This window comes from Haemaphysalis longicornis, unplaced genomic scaffold, assembly GCF_048455015.1.
Source record: "Haemaphysalis longicornis isolate Haplotype H1 unplaced genomic scaffold, Haemaphysalis longicornis Haplotype H1 scaffold_4, whole genome shotgun sequence".
NCBI lineage: Eukaryota > Metazoa > Arthropoda > Arachnida > Ixodida > Ixodidae > Haemaphysalis > Haemaphysalis longicornis.
This window is the reverse complement of record NW_027526361.1, coordinates 158,178,732-158,194,777: the sequence shown is the minus strand read 5'-3', so window position 1 is coordinate 158,194,777 and position 16,046 is coordinate 158,178,732. Positions and strand designations below refer to the sequence as shown.

The following is a 16,046-nucleotide window of genomic DNA, read 5'->3' as shown; positions in this document are numbered from 1 at the left end:
TTTGAATACTTTACCTAAACTTCTGTTTTGTAGACAGTAGTCAACCACTGCTTCTTTCTCGCACCACAGCAAATGAATAAAATTTGATACGATTTTCTACTTCTCGGAATTTCTGCATTTTTCCGCGAAGGTAACCAAAAAGTACTTACTAACACCAGCTTGATGAAAATGGCGACTTATTTGGCTACTCTTGGCAATTTCCCAGCGCCTTTTCCTTCTGAGGACAGGCGATGATAAACAAAACTGTTGAGGCTAGGACATCCCCCGGAGTGTGCCCCAGCTACAAAGGGCTCTTGGGCAGAGAGGGGTTGAAGTATCCCCAGGTGGGTGAGCCTTTTGCTGCCCCTGCTTGCAGGTGGCCGCCAGCGGGGCTGGAGGGGACCCCCAGGGACAGGAGGCCTCCAGGGGGCAGGGCCGCTCCTCCCGCCAGCCCCAGAGGGTAAGCAGGAGTGTACGAGTGGCATTAGTGCCACCCTGATTGTGGCTCTGGATTAGAAAAACACTGGGCCACCTGGTGGCTGGTCAAGGGGAAGTGTGGCTGTGCTGAAACGAGCTGCTGGTTGGGGAGGACGTAAATGGCCGCCCCGGAGGCTCTGTGAACAACGTGCGGTGTTGCCCGCCTTGATGGCATGCTTTCAGCCCGACAGCCGGGGGAGGCGTTCGCAGCGAGGCAGCAGCAGGAGGAGGAGGAAGGAGCCGGCAGCCAGGTGCTAGCAGCGGTGGCTGGCAGGCCGCGTTGCCTGCGGTGAGTGGTCAGTCCCACTGGGGCCCTTCCCCTCGGCCGCCACCCGCTGTACTCACTTCGTTGCCTGACGCTTGCTGCAGGTGGCCCGTGTGGGCAGCAAATCGCACGTGGCATTCCTGCTCGCTGCTGTGGGGCCTTGAGCTGTCTGCTCTGTCGACTTCTCCTTCTGTTCCACATTCCTGCCTTGGCAGCCTCTTTTGGTGCACGATGCCTGCCTGCCCGGCTTGCATTAGTTGGTGCATTTCCCATGCCTTGCTTCCCAGCCTCCGTCCGTTCTTCGAGTGCACTGTCCAAGTTGAACAAAAGTGTCGGGGGCACCCGAGCTAGTGTTGGTAGATTTTTTCAGGCTGTAATTGATGTGCATCTAAAGCCTTTGTAAATAAAACGGACAACCTTTTTTTTTTTTTTTTTTTTCATTTTTATATCTTACTGATATTCGTTTTAGTGAAGGGGCCCCAGATAATAGAGGCGCAATCCAAGGTCAGTAGAATGACAGATTTATATGCGAGAAGACTCACTGCGGAGGTTGAAAGTTTTGCAGCTCGTTTGAGGGGAAAAAGTTTTCAAATTGCAGTGTTCGTTCGGTTGTGTATTGTGACTGTGGCTGCTGTGTTCGAGGAACTGAGGCAACACAGCAACCAACATGTGATGTCTGGCCGTGTCGCCTGGCGGGTTGTTATGCTGTGTCATTCAGTGCTTGTGTGGCCCAGCTGTTGCCAGTTTTCAATAAACGTTTGCGTTCTCCAGGCCCACGATATGTGATACTGGCGATGAGGATGGGATGGGCCGAGCGTTGACGTTCAGCGCGGCAAGTAGTAAGGAGGGACGGGACGTGGTAGTCTCCACTCCAGCAATGGCTCCATCAAGCAGTTCAACTTGTCAAACCCGGAGGACTGGGAAGACTATGCGCAACGGTTCCAATTCTTTCTGGAGGCACAAAGCATCACGGGTGCCGGAAAGGAGAGGTCAACATTTCTCAGCCATTAGGGGGCCGGGACGTTCCAGTTGGGCCAAGGCACTCGTCGTGCCAGACCAGCGGAAGGGTACTCCGTACGGGGACATCGTTGCCGCCCTTCGAAATGATGTTGCTCCGAAACCGCCTGAACTGGCGAGTCTCATCGCTGCGAGTGCGATCGACTGCACAGCATAGCTCGTGGGTAAGGCGCTCCGAGACCGTTTCGTTTTCGGCGTTGGGGGGGGACAAAGTGAAGCAGCGACGTTGGCGAAAAAAGAAGGGTCGCTCATCAGTGCCGTCAAAGCTACCGCTGCTGGGGCTGTCGACCATGAAGCCAGCCAGTCCTGGCTAAGCGCAGATGCGCCTCATACCGAGCCAGTTCACCAGGGAATGGTCCGGAATGTTGACAAGGACCTGAAAGAATGTGTTCGTGCAAACGCAGGACTGGGGGCGGAGCATGTGTGGGGGCCTGCACGAGCACCGTTCGTGTCGTTTCCGTGATGCCCACTGTTGAGGTTGCGTAAACACAGGGCACATAGCCAAGGTCTGCCAGTCTCAAAGGAAACGGGACCGCCGTGAAAAGTCCAAGGCATACAGCAGGACATATAACTCTAGGACCACTCCGCGTGCAAGTACTGCGACAACCTCATGGAGACCACTAGCCACAGTGTGCCGCAGCCCGTCACAAAGGAGATTCGTGTTGTTGTTGAAATTGAAGTTGTAGAATGTGAGATGGAGGTGTACTCGTGATCCACTTTTTCGCTTATCTCCGGGCAAATCTTCCTGAATGGGCACATTCTGAAGTTAAAGCAACTTGACATCGTTATGAAGGACTATCAGGGAAACTGCATAGGGTTATGGTGAAGTTCAGGGATTTCGCTGGCCCACTGAAACTTGCCATTGTCAAAGGGGAGCACCAGAGCCTCCTCGGGCTGGGCTGGTTTCCAGCATTGGGCGTTGACGTCACGGGAGTGCATCTCATGGATGAGCCGGCCACAGCATTTCACAAGCTGTTTGAGGAGCTTGCTGTTGTCTTTGACCTGGGGTGCTACAGGGGACCACCGGTGAAGTTGGCCTTGAACCCTGAGGTGGTGCCAGTCTTCCTAAGGGCAAGATGGGTCCCCTTTGCACTTTGCCAAAAAATCGATGCAGAGCTTGACAAGCTGCTGCAGCAGGGGGTTCTGGAGCCAGTGGGCTGCGCTGAGTGGGGAAAAACCCGTGTTGTCACACCATTGAAGGGAAATGGTGACATCCCCTCTGCACATTAACAAGGCCCTCCAGTGCCGGTGGTCAGCCACGTGTTAGCTTCCCTTTCAGGCGGAACCATCTTCACAAAGCTCGACTTGTACCAGCGGATGCCTGTCACCGAGTCTGCAGCAGCACCGACGATCGTAACACATCGTGGGGCGTATTGCGATTTTGTGTCAGTGTCGCACCTGGCATTTTCCGAAATCTAATGGGAGCCCTCCTACACGGAATGCTAGGTGCGATTCCAAATTTCGATCATGTGCTGATGGACCTCTCCCGGGGTACATCACGCGGCGGCCGTGACGTCACGGAAAGCGCACGCGCTGGGTGTGGCCGGGAGGGTGGTTGGCACAACATTCCAACCGGCGCGCAGGGCGTATGCAGTGAGGCTGCATTAGACGCGCGAAAAAGTGGAGTTTTCGTTTATGTGTTAGCTTTTCTGATGCCAGTGGGCTGCTGTGCTCTTGGCTACGCAAATCTTGCGCGCAGAATCAGTGGCATCAGACTCTTCGGAGTCCCCAAAGAGGTGAATTTGGCCTGTATTGTGGATGCGCGCAATGTGCCGAAGAGGCTGGCAGCCGAAGCAGTGACATGGTCTGCTCTTACTCGTAGCAACATTTCCTATTCTCGAACTTCTGCTGTTCTCCATAACGCAGTCATACCGTCTACATTGGCAGTCCGCGCTGATTCGTGCCATGAAATGATGCTGTTTATCAACCATCTGCTATCATGCAGCACCAGCAGAAACTTGGTCAAGTTTTCAATAGTGCCGGGGGTAGGGGGCAGACGGAAATTTTCTTGCTGCGAAATATTGTCATGTTTTGAGGAGTTAGAGTACTGTATTCAAAACACAATGAATGCCTAACCTGGTTATGCGACGCGAAATAAATGTTTTGACAAGGGATCCGCGATAGCCGCCGGCCGCCAGATCGACGACAAGTTTGGTCTTATGGGGGGATCTGTTCAAGACGAACAAAATTCATTGCTTGTAAGTGCAATAAATTTTTACCTTAACTCTTTCGGGACCGCCGGAAAAAGTGATGAAAAAGGGAGGTCTCGGTACAGATTTTTTTTTACATAAAGCAAAGGCACCATCCTGCCTTAGCATATACCAAAGTGCAGCTAATTATATGTTCTTTTACATACAATACCAAGTTTTACTTCAACACTGACGATAGAACCATGAAAAAATCTGAAACTAAGAACTTCGTAAAAAAACTACAGAAAAAGATAGAAAAAAGCGTAAATATAAAAATATTAAAAAAGAATAAAATTATTTCAGGATATACAAAATCTAACACGATGCTTTGTTTCTACATTGAAAAAGTTTGATGCGGCTAGGTGGAACTGGTTTTTTGTTTTGTGTGTGATCTCTTTGGCACTAGGACCATGGCTACCTCGTCACCCAGGTACACGCCGGGCTCTTGTCTCGCCGAAAACTTGATCCTGGTGGCAGGAGATCACCACCATAGGTAGTTAACACCCTAGCGAATAAATATAAACCAGCCAGAACATAGTTCGAGCGCACATACCTACTCCAGAGCCAATTGAAACTGAAACCAACACCTACCTTTGAGCGCGGTTTGATGTTCCAGGCTGATCGACACCCGAATCCTCACTCGAGCTGAAATCCGATGTCTAAAGCCGCATTTTGACTCTTCACTGCCACTCTCATCATTAAAATCCACAGTAGAAGGCGAAGATTTTCGAGCCGAGACGAGGCGGATTTCTTATCGCGCTCGCATGAGTATGACGCCATGTTTGTTTACATTCGAAACCACTGCCCGTCAGAATAAAATATCTGACGCGTTGCCGCCTGGCGATAAAAAAAGAAACTTCACAAAAGAGAAAACTCCAGTTTTCAAACTATCTCCTAGATGTCGCTAGGTGTTCCATCGAGCGAAAATTTGTATTCTGCAGGCTCACGAAACCATCGATCATATGTGATCGATGGCCTATGGAGCGGTCCCGAAAGAGTTAATCAATAATTATATTCTGCCTTGAGGATGCGACAAAACAGAGATGCTTGCCGTGCTCACATGTAGCATCGTGTCTTTGGCGCGAGATGGGCAGCTCATGCGACTCGAAAAAACTCGAAAAATGTGTTTGCCTTAAGTGAACAGACTCAGTTAATGTATTCTTTTGTTGCGGCCTCCTGACGCTGGCGTATGCAGCGGGCGTACAAGGGCACTATAACTATTATGAAATAATGACTACCGAAAATTATTTCAGTGCACTGTCGCAAGCTATACGCACTAATCATATATGTGGCTGCTATGTTACTCTCACAATGACGATGATCCGTTTCGCGATTTCACTGGGGAGAAAGGGAACAAAACAATTGGTCAATCACGTAGAGGACATTGCGATATTTTTATTGGAATAATTTTTCGCTTTCGCTCTTCATATTTTTGTTTCGTTGGTGCTTATTTTACTTTTTAATCCTTTCATGCTTTACCTTTCCCTTTCCCCCTCGACATGAAATCATGTGTACGCCACTGTCTCCGGGCGATGCAAAGAGACCAAGAACAGGGAGCGTATACACTGCCTGAGGCACCGCGCTTAGCTTGAGCGGACCTCGAAAGCAACAATGACTTAGCTTTCCTTGGTATGGGTCCGAACACAAAGAATTTAAAAAAAACATTCTTGGAATGCGTCGCAACAGCACCAACCTTCAGAATGACTCGTTTAGGTTGTTCTGTCCGAAAGCGTCGCCTTTCAGTTGACCGTACGGTAAACGAAAGTGTTGCGGAGGTTGTAGATGCGGAAAGCTACATGGAGGTGCGACGGCCACAGCTAGGATAGCTAGACACCCGCCTGCAATGTAGTCGGCCAGTGACGGCCCAAACCAATGGCACATCGTTCCTTTCAGGCGTCGCGCGGCCAGGCCGGGCCGTCGGCGCAGGCGCCACCTGTCGTGCATGTGCGCTTCGTGACGTCACGGTGTTTACATACAGGGAGAGGTCTATTGTAGGGGCATCAGTTCAAGACTTGCTCTCTCGCCTTGTCAAGGTGCTTTGCTGTTTCCAGGATGCTGGGCTCAAGGTGAAGAGAGAGAAGTGCCAGCTTGGTGTCGCTTAACCCTTTGAGGGTCACGACCGTACACGTACGGCCAAACACTTTCAAAATGGTCAATGACGTACATGTACGTCATTGCTTGTATGTTTGAAAAGCGCGCCTTTTTCGCCAACTTCTCTCTCGTGGCATGTGCTGCCGGTGGCTCTTCTTTTTATTTTGTTAAGATTTACTCCAGCGTCGCGCCGGCTATCGCTTGCGTATCCGGTAGCGAGGGGGCGCCTCTCGCTTGTTGTGCCTGCCACAAACCAAGGTCCCCTGCGAAACTGATGAGGCTCTTTTCTCCTTTTTTCGTATTGTATAGGAGTGGTGCGCCGTCTGTCGCTCGCGCAGCGGCGGATTTTGGATTGTCCTCCGGGCGCTTCCCGCTTTTTGCGCCCGCAAAACTGATGTCTATCTGATTTCGATTCACTCAAAAGGTGCCGGCTTGTTACCCTCTCATTTTCATTTAGAATTTTTCTTGTGTTACTCATGAATAAACCACATGTATGTAACAACACAAACAATTTTTTTGCCACTTTATGGTCACCCTAAAAAAAATTACGATATTTTTTTCTCGAAATAGATTCATCCGAAGAATTTAAATCAGCAGTAACAAAAGTCGACCCTGGGGCGTCGCATTTGGCGAAAAAAAATTGGACCCTCAAAGGGTTAAAAGTTGAGTTTCTTGGCGTTTCGAATCAATGCCAAGGGCATCCATCCGACTCCAGAAAAAACACAGGCCATTCTTTGTGCACCTCATCCGTCAAACAAGTCCGCGCCACCTGGCGGCTTTGAAGGGTTTTTGGCGGGTTGTTACGCTTTCAGTCACTCGGTGCTTGTACGGTCCAAGTGTGGTCTGTTTTCAAGGAAGCGTTTTTGTCCTTCAGGCCCACGATATTGTTGTGTCCGGGATAGGTTTATTTGCAGAACGTTGGCTCTTGAGGCGGAGGGAAAACTGGTGCGTCGATTGTCCAAACCGTCGAGAGGTCCCAGCGTCTTTCTTCTCTTTCTCAAACGTACCCGTTCTTCTTCTTCAGCTTGGAGGCCGGAGTTACTAGATCAGCCAAACTACATACCATATGCGTGACACTTCGCCGGTTGCAGACGAAGCCCTCTGGGCGAGTCACTGTGCAGTACGGGAGTTACAGCGTGTCAAGCGTGCCACGTGCACAACCTGTGTTTTCTTGCATGGTCTTCCACTTGTGGTTACACGTGCTGTGAGGTAAGTAACTTCACTCACGCGTTTCAGGACAATGAAGGGACCGACGTAATGGGTAAGAAGTTTTTCGCACAGTCCACGTTTACGCTGGGGGGTCCAGAGCCACACGAAGTCACCAGGGGCGTAAGAGAGATCGGAGTGGCGGCCATCATACCGCTGCTTTGAGCGTTCTTGAGAAGCCAATGTGCGTAGGCGTGCAAGGCGGCGTGCTTCTTCTGCAAGGCAAAGTGTCTCAGCCACTGCAGACTCGTCGTGTTGTTCGAAAGGGAAGATGGTGTCGAGGCAGCTGCGAGGGTTGCGGGCATAGAGAAGGAAGAAAGGGCTGTAGCCGGTAGTTTCGTGCTTTGCAGTGTTACAAACGTACGTAAGAAAGGGCAAGAGGTCGTCCCAATTTTTGTGGTCGGAGGCAACGTACATGGGGAGCATATTTGTCAGTGTGCAGTTGGTCCTTTCAGTGAGGCCGTTCGTTTGAGGATGGTATGGGCTAGAATGACGAAACTGCACTTCGCAGAGGCGGAGGATCTCTTCAACGATGTCGGCGGTGAACTGACGGCCACGGTCACTTATGATGACGCGAGGGGGTCCATGGCGAAGTAGAATACGTCGAAGCAGGAATTTGGAGACTTCCACTGCTGACGGGCTTGTCAAGCTGCTTCTATGCAGCTTTTATCGTCAGCCTTCGATGTAACAACGATAAATTGAAATAAAAGATACCTCGCCTCAAAGTAGCAGATAGTGCGGTGGTCTCGGAGTAGCGCGAGAGATAGTCCACACACACAACAATCCAGCGGTTTCCTTTCCACGAGCAAATGGATGCCAATCTGTTCGAAGGGAGAAGTTGGCGGATGCAGCGGCTGAAGTTTTCCTGCCGGAACGGTTGTGGGAAGCTGATATTGTGTGCAAGTCGCCCCATACTGTTGTGTTTTGTGCATATTCGGCCAGTAAAAACGTTGTTTGGTGTGATGCAGTGTTCGCGCCAGTCCCATGTGGCCAGATGTGGGGTCGTCGTGTGTGAAATAGAGAACACTGCTTTGAAGGCTTTGCGGTACCAACAGCAGAGTAATTCCTTGCGTACAGTAGGCCATCACGTACGCAAAAACACCATTCATCCTGAGCAGACTCGAGTAGGTTCCGACATCGGGGAATGGGGTTGAGGGCGCAGGAAGATAGTCGCCAAAGTGGTCATCATCGCAGGAAGTGGTTTCCAGCGGCAGGCGAGAAAGGCAATCGGCATCGGCATGCTTACGGCCGCTCTTGTATGACACGGTGAAAGTATACTCTTGCAAACGCAGGGCCCAACGCGCAAGTCGGCCGTAAGGATCGCAAAGGTTGATGAGCCAGGATAGGATAGTAGATGGGTGGCCATAGAGATGGGATCTAAATCTTTGTGTGGCGAACACGACAGTGAGGCACTCCTGTGTAATTCTTTTCTGACTTGCTTAGGGCTCGACTGGTGATCGTGGCGTTGAACCAGTATGGCCCCTATTCCAACACCGCTCGCGTCAGTGTGAACTTCGGTAGGAGCCGAGGGGTCAAAGTGCCCAAGTATAGGGTCTGACGTCAAAAGATGCTTCAGCTGACGGAAAGCGGTGGCACATTCAGACATCCACATAAAGGGAACATTTTTCTGAAGTAGCAGTGTCAAAGGGTTGGCTCTGTCAGCGAATCCAGGTATAAAACGGCGAAAGTAAGAACAAAGGCCTAGAAAACTTCGAAGCTTCTTGACAGAACATGGCTCCTGAAAATCGCTGACTGCTTGGATTTTCCGTGGGTTGGGCCTGATGCTGTCCTTATCGACCAAAAGGCCCAGCACAAGCGTTTGGTGGTCTCCGAATCGGGACTTCTTAGATTTTAGGACTACGCCAGCTTTTTCCAAACAGTCAAGGACAGGGGCTAAGCGACTGTTGTGCTCCCTGAAGGTTCGTCCAAAAATAACAACATCGTCTAAGTCGCACATGCATATTTCCCACTTGAGTCCGTGCAGAATGGTGTCCATGAAGCGTTCAAAGGTGGCCGGGGCATTGCAGAGCCCAAAGGGCATTACATTAAGTTCAAATATTCCATCGGGCGTTACAAAGGCAGTTTTTTCTTTATCCTTAGGGTCCATGGGAATTTGCCAATAGCCTGATCTCAAGTCAACGGAGGAAAAGTAAGATGCTGAATGGAGGCAGTCTATGGAGTCGTCTATGCGGGGCAGCGGGTAAACATCTTTCTTGGTTATAGCATTGAGACGTCGATAATCTACGCAAAATCGCCATGAACCGCCTTTTTTTTTTCACAAGAATGACAGGTGCTGCCCACGGACTGCAGGATTCTTGAATGACGCCATTTCTCAACATTTCCTGGACTTGCTTGTTGATTACTCGTCGCTTGGACAGGGAAACGCGGTAAGGCTTTTGGCGAATTGGGCGTGCTCCTCCAGTATGTATTGAGTGGTGAGTCCGGGTATCTGGAATCACAGGACACCGCTCCTGCTGCGAAAAATCGAAAACACTCGCGTGCTTGGAGAGAACATCGACTAGGGCGCCGCGTTCATTCGGTTCAAGTGACTGGTTGGTTAATGGTGTCGAGAAGCTTGGAGGAGTCCATTGGGTGAGTGGGTGAGTGTGGACGGATGGGCCCGACTCTTCAGTTAAAACGGCTATCGAAGCGGGTGTTACTCAGTTCCGTGGGCAGCATTGAGACCACGAGGTAACATTACTGGTTCGCTGGAATGGTTGACTGTCCACAACTGGGACTGACCCCGGACAACTGAAATGGCGGCACGGGGAACTAGGACGTTTTTCTTGGCACAATTCTGGGCTCTACTACCGTGTCGAAATCACGCACCGGGGAGCCCGGCCTTGCAACTCTCAGGGCACACCGCGCGGGAATGATGGTGTCCTCTAAAGCGCTAAGTGCGCTCTGATGGCAAGCAGTGTCTTCAACAAGTGCAGGTAAAGCAGCCCCATCAGTGAAAATTTCTCCATTTTTACAGTCAGCTTTGGCACCACACTGCTTCAAAAAATCAATCCCGAGTATCACGTCACGGGTGGGAGCACTGTGAACTCCGCCGTGAAGTACTGACCTCCGAAGCAAAGATTCACCGAGCATACACCAAGAGGTCGCAGCGACTCACCAACTACACTGCGAAATGTAGCCACCTTGTCCCAACTAAACATCCAAGCCTATTTTTAAAATCAGTACTCGTCACAGAAACTGTAGCCCCTGTATCAACTAAAGCCATTGTTGTAACACCGTCAACCACAATTCCAACTTTGTTTTTAGCACGAGAACGGGCGAAGGTAATTCCCTCGTGGACAGTCTGGTCGGAGGTATAGTAGACGTCGTTTGCCCAGCAACCTCACCACCATTGGTCGCGCCATCTAGTTTCCCAGCGGCGGTGACCTACGCCGAAGTGAAGGCGAACGTCGCTGGCGAAGGGTAGGCGGTCTGAAGCTGGTGAATCGTGGCGTGCCGGTGAATTGTGACGTGTCGGCGGTTTTCCCCCGGAAAATGAACTCATCGACCAGTGGTCATCGTAGCGGGAATCCCCAGCCTCAGAGCGGTAGAACACGCGGGGGGGCTCGTACCTTGTTCCTTGGCATCGATGACGGCAGTAGCGGGATATATGACGGCAGTAGCGGAATATGTGGCCTGCCACGCCACATTTGTAGCAAACGGGCGATTCGCGCTCACAACCAGTGGTGTATTCGTCATACGCATCATGGAAACGTGGAGGATACCGTATTTGCACGAATATAACACGACCACAAATATAACGCGAGGGTAGATTTTGATGGCATAAAAAAGAAAAAAAATATTATTATACTATTATAACGTGAACTCTTGAGAACACAAAAGTGAAAAGAGACCGAAAGTCGAGGTACGTTTCTCATTTTTATTCTACTCGTTGTCGCTGCTGATCTCCTTGTCACTGTCCGTGAAGATCGCGTCGTCGTTTGTGCCATCAATGTTGTTGGAGATGCAACGCTTGAGGAAGGCGCGCGACACAATTGAGCGCGGCATAGCCTCCCATGCGTTCGCAATCCACTGGGCGACTTGTGAAATCGACGCCCGCTTGACGCGTCCCGTCGGTGTGAGCGCCTTGTTATTCTCGGCCAGCCACTTCTTGTACTCTCTTTGCACGCGATCCTTGAAGGGTTTGTTGATGCAAACATCGAGAGGCTGCAGTTGTGAAGTCATGCCCCCGGGAATCACCACGAGGTCGCTCTTGGCCTCCCTGATGGCGTTCTTGACTTCGTCAGTCAAGTGTCCCCTGAAGGCGTCCAGCACGAGCATGGACGTCTTCGCCAACGCCGCACCCGGGCGGTTGTCCCACATGACGCGAAGCCACTCGCGCATCATCGCACTGTCCATCCAGCCCTTCTCATTGCACTTGATGTGCATGCGGGGAGGGAAAATCTCATTCTTCGGGATTGTCTTCCTTTTGAAGATGAGGAAGGGCGGCAGCTTGTGTTCGTCAGCCGTGCACACCAGCATCGCCGTCACTTGAGTCTTCTCGTTCCCCGTTGTACGGAGGCGCACCTCTTTCGTGCTACGAACGTCTACGACGTAGTTGGAAGGCATATCCAAGAAGATCGGTGTTTCGTTCGCATTGCCGATCTGACCGATCAGGTACTTGCGGACTGTGCGTAAGCGGATCACATGACGTTGGAATGCTATCAGCTTTTGTTCGTAGTCGGCTGGGAGCTTTTGGCATATTGAGGTTCTCCGACGAAGTGAAAAACCAGCGTGACGCATGAACTTCTTGACCCAAGAGTGACTAGCCTTGAAGGTGTCACGAGAGAGACCAGCCTCTCGCGCAAGCTCCCTCGCTTTTAACTGAATCGTTTCCGCATTCACGGGCAAGAATTGGCCGCGACGTTCCCGTACGAACTCTGCGAGTCCCTTTTCTAGATCAGGGTAACGACCGCTCTTCGGTCCACGGAAGGCCTTCTGAGCAGGCGCGGCACGGAAGATCCGATTGCGGTTTTTTCTCCATCTCCGGATCGTCGATTCGTTCACTCCGAGGTGTCGCGCCGCACACGAGTTGCCGACATCTTCGGACAGGAGGATTACCTTCTTCTTAAAGGATGCGTCGTACTGAGTCCTCTTCTCCATGCGAGGTCCGTGGGTGCGCGTAACACACGAAACACGAACGACTCTCGAGACGAGAAGACGGGGAAAAAAGGCACTTCAACAGACGCGGAACAAAGAAATTCAAGTTCCGTTTGGTGCGACGCTGATGACGCCGACGATGTGCAGAACACGATACACCACCTCACCTCGGTGGCAGCGGCGAGGGGCGACCAGGTGACCTTCGCCCTCTCCCTCATCCCGCTCGCGCCTCGCCCTCACGCTCCTCTCACGCCGTGTTTTTGTGTTTTCACGTGTGCGTCACAAGGGCGACGAGTTCTTTCCAGATTCGGTTTTCCTCTTTTTCACTTGGCGCGATGTTCCCGTTTCTCGTTTCCTTCAACTGGGATGGCTTTCTCCACTTTCTCCAGACTCGCACGCCTCATGGCTGAACTCGATTCCGAATATAACGCGAGGTGCGTTTTGGAGCACGTAATTCTGAAAAAAAACTCGCGTTATATTCGTGCAAATATGGTAATTGTGTCGTTGGGGACGGCGACGGGAATTGTCGAGACCGTATCTGGCTGATTCGTGGCCACGAACACGTCGAGAACTTTCTCTCCCAGTGACCAAGTTCTGGTCATTGAAGCCAGCGTTGGAGGGCTGGAGGGTGTTCGCCTGCACCTCTGGGATAAAGTAGTCTTCACGCGTATGCCCGCGGTCGACATTGTCTTGGTATGCCTGGTGTCGCGCCAGTTCTTCGCGCACGATGTGGCGGATAGTGTCAGCCAAGTCAGGCGGAGGGTTATGGTCAACACTTGCGGCGGTGGTGACGTTGGTCAAGCGGCCGAACTTGGGGGTAATGCGGCGGGTTTTCAATGCCACAAAGGTACGACATTGCTGGATTAGGTCCGCCGCGGACTCCAGTTTTTCCCGGCTTATCAGGAAATGGTAGACGTCTTCGGCTATTCCTTTTAAAGGATGACCAACTTTGTCTTCCTCGATATATGTGGTCTCGCCGGGAACTTGAGCCCACTGAAGCAGTGTTTGCTCTGCTTTCTTCTTCTTTGCGGCGGAGTCGCCGAAACGGGCTAATATCTTCCACAAATCGGTCCCAAGTCGTAAGCTTCTCTTTCTGGTTTTCAAACCACGTGAGCGCTGTTCCATTCAACGTTCGAGAGCTGAGCAGAGGCGTCCCAGCGGTTGTAGCGGCTCACCCTCTTGAAGTGTGTCGGCCACTCCTCAACGTCTTCTTCCTCTTTCCCCTAGAAGCCTCGTGGTTCTCGTTGGGGATGCCAGCTGGCCATTGGCGCCGTTTGCGGCTGTTGACTATCACCGTGCTGGTGGCAGGCCCGCAAGACGTTGGCTTCGCCGCAAGCCTTGTGGTTCCATTGTTGCATACCCAGCACCTTGTAATACTGGCGACGAGGATGGGATTGGTCGAGCGGTGATGTCCAGTGACGGGTGGAACCCCGGAACAACTGCCGCACACCCCTCGGCGTACCGCGTTACCAGCCTTGGTGCCCGCAGGGGCGCCTTGCGTTTCAAGGTGACGGTAGTAGCGACACCGCGGACCCCGGGCCCATGTGGGTTGGACTCACCCATGCCCTTGGCTGTGCGTGGCTTTGCCGTGTCCGGGGAAAAGGGCATCCTGGTGGTTGAGCCAAAGCCAGGGTTGTTTTGGACCTTCATGGCCCCCTGGCAGAGGCAACACACCACTTCGGCCCCCGCTTCCCGTAGACGGTGCCCCCAGTCTGACCCGACCTGGGGGGAATCAGCCAGTCGCCTTTTCCTCTCTTTCTCTCCACTCTTTCACTTTCCTATCGTCTTTCCTAACCCTGTCCTGTCATCTCCTTCCTTCTTTGCTTCCATGCTTCTCCAGGCGGCGAGGGTTAACCCTGTGCAAAGACATCACTCTTGATTTCAAGCATAGGGTTATAGTGGCAAGGTACGGTTAGCATGTGCTGAAAAAGCCACGTTCCCTTGTTGGGCTCGGTGGTGGGCGACCGGCCTTGCCACCGAACACATACTTGTTGTACAGCATCTCCAAATCCCTTTTCCATGAATCGCTCTCTTAAAAGAGAACGCACCGAGGCAACCACCTTTGAATTTTTTTTTTTTCAAAGAAGCAAGAGTGTTTTCCACGCTTCCACGTGATGCACTCGGAAAATGAGAACACAACAATGAGAAAGATGTCACCGTTTCTTGTGTCCAAATGTCTGTCGAACCTCATTGGGGCTGGCTACAAGGCACAAAAAATGTCCAATGGCGACCTGCTGATTGAAGTTAAAGATAAGACTCAATGTGACAAGCTCCTCAAAGTTGACAAAATTGGTGACACCGCTGTTACTGTCAGTCCTCACCGCTCCATGAACACCGTGCGTGGTGTTATAAGTGAAGCAGACCTCCTAGACCTTACTGAAAATGAACTCCTTGAAGGCTTCCATGAGCAAAATGTCATCAAAGTTCAGCGGATAGTCATCTGCCGCGAAAACAAAGAAATCCCCACCAAGCACATTGTTCTCACCTTTCGCACAACGGTTCTCCCGGAGACTGTAGAAGCTGGCTACGTGAAAATCCGAGTCAGACCTTACATCCCCAACCCGCGCCGGTGCTATACTTGTCAGAAATTCGGCCACGGATCACAGAGTTGCAGGGGTAAGCAGACGTGCAAAATGCAGCAAAACCGACCATGTGTCGGAAAGCTGCACTCCAGACGTGCTCCATCTGTTCTCTAAAATGTAGCCAACTCGATCTATGCATTTATGCGACTTTTAAATACATGATGCAACATTCCCGAAATAATTTCTTTACGCATGTTTTCTCAGGAGTAGCTGGGAGTTCGGTGAAGAAGCATTACGAGTGTGTTAAAGCTCCCCGAGTTATCTCAAAAGTGGCACTGAGAGGGTCAAAAGTGATTTTTGCACTGTGTGAATGCAACATATCGCTCTAATGCCCTGCTTTGTTTATTGTTTGATTCAGCCAGATCCAACACCGCAGCCAAAGTCCATTAGCTGGCCAAGCGAAAAGAGTAGAGCTTGTTGTAAAAGCCGGTATTAGAAGCCTGTTCTGATAGGGAGCTGTGCAGCAAAGCCAGCTTTGAATCCCACTGACATTCAAATACCGAATACTAGACTGGAATGCATGCTTGCCAATGCATGGCAGTTTTAGCAGTCAACACAGGGCCAAGTGTCTGTAGTGTGCCTGAAACTCGGTCCAAACCAAAGATTTGACCGTGCCAAATACAGAATTGCCGAATCGAGTATGAACTGGATCGAGAGAGCCTTTGCACGGCCAGTTTATTTTGGAGAGTGTCTCCCGCTTGAGGTATTCTCATTCTGCTTCTTGTTTGCAGAAAAGAGCCTTTCGCTGATGACGAGCAAGTCTACCACAAGCAGAAGCACTGCCGCCGTGGCGTGGAGACTGCCAGCATGTGTACAGGACTGAGTTGTGCCTTTGACCATTGTACATAGAAGCAGCTGATGGCTTTGCAAGTGTAAAATAAAAGTGTGCTGGTTGTGTTGCCCAGTTGACTTACACAAGGCGTAAAGAGCTTCCCGACTTTTACCCACTTGTACTCATTTCAAAGGGCATGTCTGCACTCTGCCACGGGGGCTGTGCATAGCCTAGCCTTCACGTGTGCTCTTTCATCTCAGTGTGCTAAGCATAGCAATGCAGGTGTTGGAACAGGCCAAAGCAGGCAAGGTTTTTAGGCCAATTGGGTCATGCTGAAGGCTGGGGGAAAAAACAGCGCAGGAGAGACA

At 51.2% G+C, this 16,046-nt stretch overlaps 1 protein-coding gene across 15 annotated transcripts in view; it reads left to right on the top strand.

Annotated features, from left to right (window-relative positions):
• The window catches only part of LOC144179462 (uncharacterized), a 91,357-nt gene extending 75,552 nt beyond the window's left edge, over positions 1–15,805 (top strand). For 3 of the 15 annotated variants that reach the window (XM_077707829.1, XM_077707826.1, XM_077707822.1), the window contains 3 exons: positions 356–439; positions 9,507–9,611; positions 15,638–15,805. In XM_077707829.1, coding sequence (XP_077563955.1) covers positions 356–439; positions 9,507–9,611; positions 15,638–15,655 — 207 coding nt within the window. In that variant the 3' untranslated portion in view covers positions 15,656–15,805. Of the gene's footprint in view, positions 1–355; positions 440–639; positions 746–825; positions 978–9,324; positions 9,425–9,506; positions 9,612–15,637 lie in introns of those variants that run through there. The other 12 variants (XM_077707827.1, XM_077707823.1, XM_077707828.1 and 9 more) reach the window with 8 other exon arrangements.
• The last annotated feature ends 241 nt before the right edge of the window (positions 15,806–16,046 follow it).